Raw genomic sequence first — 5388 nt, forward strand, 5'->3', positions numbered from 1 at the left:
TAACATACCGGCCGATTGAATCTCCACACATTCGGACATACACATCCTCAGAATTAAATGTATATCTGTCTATATATCTGATATCTACCAATCGATATATCTGTCAGGTAGATGTGTGTCAAGACTGATAGATATGCATTTATTTATGTGTATGCACATGTCCGTATAATGAATGTTTATTGGGTCGGGCACAATTTTAATAAACCGGCCTAAAAACACACACACACACACACACACACACAAAACGGAATCCTCCCTTCCACGCTCATCCCCGCAACCCCAACAGCCTAACTGCCTAACCTCCCCACCCCCTTCAACGCTCCAGGACCGGTAGCTCTGGGCGGCGCATGCGTGGTGAGCGAGCAGTGCGCGGCGGCCACCATGTTCGCCGAGTGTGACCCGGTCTCGTCCACGTGCAGCTGCCCTGCTGACATGTACCAGGACGGAGTCAGATGCAGGCACGGTAGGCAGCTAGAGGAGAAGGGTTGGTGCTGTGAGAGTAGCCGAGCGGGAAGCATTGTTTCTTTCTGTCTCTCTCTCTGTCTGTCTTTCTCTCTCTCTTTTCCTTTCTCTCTCTCTCTCTCTTTCCCTTTTCTCTCTCTCTCTCTCCCTTTCTTTCTTTCCCTTAATCTCTCTCTCTCCCTTTCTTTCTTTCCCTTTCTCTCTCTCTTTCCCTTTATTCTCTCTCTCTCTCATTTCTTCCTCTGGTTGTTAGAAGAAAGTAGGTATTTTAGACTGTATATATACTAACCTTATAACAGTACTGAAATGGTTAAATCAAAGAAAACAAGACAAGCATACCTGTATATACAAGCACAAACACAGTAGCGTGTACACAAAAATGAAAATGGAAACAGCCACAGTTGTAAAGGAAAATAAATTATTACGTTTCGAATACTTCTCGAGTTCCTACTCAGACGAAAAAAATCGAAATGGTCCATTTTCTCGTCTGGGGAGAAACTCGTGAAAGAATTCGAAACGGAATCATTTATTTACATTTCTTAGCATGTCTGTTTTCCTTCTCATTCCTGTATATAAAAAAAAAATCTCTTCACCGACAGATTTTTCGGCATCTGGATTCTCTCTTTACGACGGCCGCTGGGTCCTTGTTCGGTCGGGCCTTATTCCGATCAGCTGGGACTTGGCTCTCCTTTACTGCAACAACAGATACGCAAATATGTTTATCCCAAGGAGCTCCTCCGATTGGTCTTGGATGATGAGTAAAATGGGCATTTTAGATTTCGGCTGTTTCGTGCCCATCAATGACAAGGCTGTGGAGGGACAGCTTGTTTGGAACGACGGAACATGTTGGTACCCCTGTTTGGCCGCCCTTGTTGTGCTTCCTTCTAAACGAATCCTCTATTTTGCTGTTACTTTGTTTTGCTGTGCTTTCTTCTCCTAAACGAATCTATTTTGCTGTTACTCTGTGTTTTTCGTTGTTTTCTATTCCAAAACGAATCTTCTATTTTGCTGTCACTTTGTTTTGTTGTTTTCTTCTCCAAAACGAATCTATTATGCTGTCACTATGTGTTTTGATGTGCTTTCTTCTCCTAAACGAATCTATTTTGCCGTTACTGTGTTTTGTTGTGTTTTCTTCTCCAAAACGAATCTTCTGTTATGCTGTTACTATTTTTTCGTTGTATTTTCTTCTCCAAAACAAATCTATTTTGCTGTCACTATGTGTTTTGTTGTGCTTTCTTCTCCAATACGAATATATTATGCTATTCCTTTTTTCTCTTTTTTGTGTCTTCTCCAAAGCAAATTATCACTATGAGTTTTATTGTTTTCTTCTCCAAAACGAATCTTCTGTTATGCTGTTACTCTTTTTTCGTTGTATTTTCTTCTCCAAAACGAATCTATTATGCTGCCACTATGTGTTTTGTTGTTTTCTTCTCTCCCCAAAAAACTTCTATCATGCTGTTGCTATGTATTCTATGTTTTTCTGCATGTGTTCTTTGAGATTTTACCGGGTTGTTTTTTTTTATTATTTTTATGATGCATATTTCTGTTTTTTTTTTCTCTCTCTCTTTATATTTGTTACTATTTTTAGACCCTTTAATAGATCAGTTTTCGAATATTATTTTACCAATATGTGTGAATTCTAATGATAGGAATAATAGTAGTGATATTGATGATGATAATGATAATAGAATGATTAATGATAATGATAATGATAATAACGATGGTAATAAATTATGATAATACAATAATGATAATAATAGTAATGATAATGATAATAACAATCACAAGACTACTACTATAATAAAGATAATAGTAATGATGATAATGATGGTGATAATGAAAATAATAATGATAATAACAGTAATAATAATCATGGTCATCATAATAATTACAATGATGATTATAGGAAGTTATGGTAATAATAATGATCAAATTTATAATAACAATAAAAATGATAATGATACTAATGATAATAGTATTGTTTCAAATAATAATGGTAATAAAAATGATGATAATAAGAACAATGATATTTATGATAGTAATACAATTAATACAATAGTAATGATAATTTCAATAATTATAACTACAACAATAGTGAAAGTGATATTCATAATAGTAATAATGATGATAATGATAATCATAGTATTAATTATGATGATAATAATGATAGTAATGATAATGTTAATGACTAGTAATAATGATAATGATTATACTAATAGAGACGATGATAATGATGGAAATAATATCAATATCAACAATGAAATTGATTAAGATAACGATAAAGAATAGTAACAATAATATTAACGATAATTCTAATGATAATAATAACACTAAAGATGATAATACCAATGATAATGATAATTCTAATGATAATATTGATACTAAAATAATGAAAATAGAAGCAATGATAGTAATAATCATGATAAAGATGATAGTAATAATAATTATAATAGTGATAATGATAATGGTAATAACTAATAATAATGAGTATAGTAATAATAACGATGACAATAATGACTGTGATAATAAACATTACAATAATGGTAATAACAATGATAATGATAATATTATTAATGATAATGATATGATTATGTTGATAGTAATGATAACAGTAATGACAATAATAAGAGTAACAAAAATATAATTATGATAATAATTGTAGTGATAATGATAATAATAATGGTAACGATAATAATAGTAATAACGATAGTGATAATAATAATAATAGCAATAATAATGATGATAATGATAATAATAAAAAAAAATAATCGTAATAATAATGATGATAATATTTATAATAATAATAATAATAATAATGATAGTAATAACAATGATAACCAATAGTAACAGTATTGGTTCCCCCCCCCCCCTCAGCCATAGCCGGCGACACCGTGGTAGTCTGGAACCAGAACGTCGTGGGATCCGGGAACTTCCTCCTCAACAACTGTGCAGCTGTGACCAAAATACCCTTCGTCGGTGCAAAGACATCGATGGGGCTCTGCTTTCTGCTGCTCAACTTCGTGACCGTTTGCGAGGCCATGCCGGAGGCTCTGTAGGGGAGAGGGGGAGAGGGGGAGGGGGGGAGAGGTTAGGGGTTAAGAGTGAGTTGGAGGGAAAGGGAGAAAGAATGTAGGAGGGTGGAAGGAGGGGAAGAAGAGATGGATAGGTGGGTAGAGATAGATAGAGATCAAGAGAGAGTGAGTGTATGTGCGTGTGAGAGAGAGAGAGAGAGACAGAGAGACAGAGACAGAGACAGAAAGAGAGATAGAGAGAGAGGACTGGTCAGCTTGTAGCTTGCAAAGATGCACCGCACTCTATTGCAATCGCAGTGAAAACAACTATCAGTACACCGTTGACATTACTAAAGACCAAATGAGAGACAGCGAGCGAGAACGTCTATGTGTAAGAAATCTCAAAAGTAAGACAGATAAAGAGATTAATTGAGTATCTGCGTTAAGAAAGGAGATCATGAGAAGTATGTAGATGTGCAGAGGTAGATCATGATATTTTAGAAAGTAGCAGAGGAGCAGCACAGGGCAGGTGAAGCAGGTCGGGTTATTTTAGGTGAAGACGTCATGTGAGTTTAAGTCAAGGTCGTGGGAAGCGAGGAGACCCTTCGGCAGGAGAGAAGACGAAGGCACGGTCGACATCAGGCAGCTTGTTGAAGATTCCGTCCGTCTGCGTTGCGGAGGGCACGGCGGGGATTGCTCGTCCCGCCGAAGAAGTGGCAGGCGCTGAAGACGGCAGGTTGGAGGCGCGCGAAGAGGTGGCGATTGCTCTCCTGACGCGGAGGTGGCGCTGAGGAAAGAAACGCAAACACATCGCACCGCCCATAGATTTCCTGCACATTGAAAAAGGGCAAGTTATGAGGTTATCAGAGGTAAGGAGTAGAGTGGAAGGAAAATCGTCCTCGGCCTCCCGTGCGACCTCGAGACGGGCGGAAGGCAAGAGGGAGTTCCCTTTCTCCCGGAAACAAGCAGGGTCCAGAGACCGGAGGGAAAAGCCATCCTGAAGGAGGTACTGGAAGGGAGGAACTGGAAGACCAGGTAACTCCACAGGTTGGCCAAAACCGGAGGGAGAGAGGCGGCTCCTATCAGCGCCGATGGTCCGCGAGGAGGACCCCCTTCGAAGGAGGGGATCCTACGTTCCACACAAACAGATCGGCTGGAGCAACGCGGGAGTCCTTCAGTACCGAATCGTCCGAAGACAAGCGCGGTGGAGTGTCTCAGCCATTTTCATGTTCCGGTAATTATTTCACTTTGGAAGTAAGTTGTGTAGCTGAAGTGTGAAAAAAAGCCGAGAGGTTTTTTGTGCTTAGAACTGACATGGAGGGGCGTTTCCTGTCAATGTTTGTGACAGTTAGGAGCATGAACTTTCAGGCAAGTTTGATTAATACCTTTTAGTAGATATTTGGGTCGTGTAGTTTCCTGAAAAAAAAAAAGAATAATGATGATAAAAGTAGATAAATATACCATGCGTTTCATTCCCCCTACTTTTTATCATGATATTAAAATAGACAAGATATTGTGTGCCTATTATCTGACCTTTGCGCGGCAAAAGATGAAAACCCTTCCGAAGATCGAATCTTTCGTCGTTTCGAAGACAGTTCACAAGGGTTGGAACACGGGATAAGTGTAAACACGTAAATCGCAAATCAAAATTTACACACACACACACACACACACACACACACACACACACACACACACACACACACACACACACACACACACACACACACACACACACACACACACACACACACACACATATATATACTGAATGCATATGCTATATATGAACGAATGTATACATCACAAAAATAATCTAAATCCTAAAGCAGGGGATTCAAACACGAGACCCACGGAACATTTGCTTACAATCGACCTTTTTAAACGATTAGTTACTTTTAAGATTATTACTTAC

General features: G+C 38.3%; 1 protein-coding gene across 1 annotated transcript; it reads left to right on the forward strand.

Annotated features, from left to right (window-relative positions):
• The first annotated feature begins 340 nt into the window (after positions 1-340).
• On the forward strand, positions 341-4043 carry LOC113811221 (uncharacterized). The gene is made up of 5 exons (XM_070115459.1): positions 341-463; positions 1062-1307; positions 3337-3514; positions 3792-3864; positions 3975-4043. The coding sequence occupies exons 1-5, from the start codon at positions 382-384 to the stop codon at positions 4041-4043; spliced, it is 648 nt and encodes a 215-aa protein (XP_069971560.1). The 5' UTR covers positions 341-381.
• Positions 4044-5388: the final 1345 nt, after the last annotated feature.

This window comes from Penaeus vannamei, chromosome 37 (genome assembly GCF_042767895.1).
Source record: "Penaeus vannamei isolate JL-2024 chromosome 37, ASM4276789v1, whole genome shotgun sequence".
Taxonomy (NCBI): domain Eukaryota; kingdom Metazoa; phylum Arthropoda; class Malacostraca; order Decapoda; family Penaeidae; genus Penaeus; species Penaeus vannamei.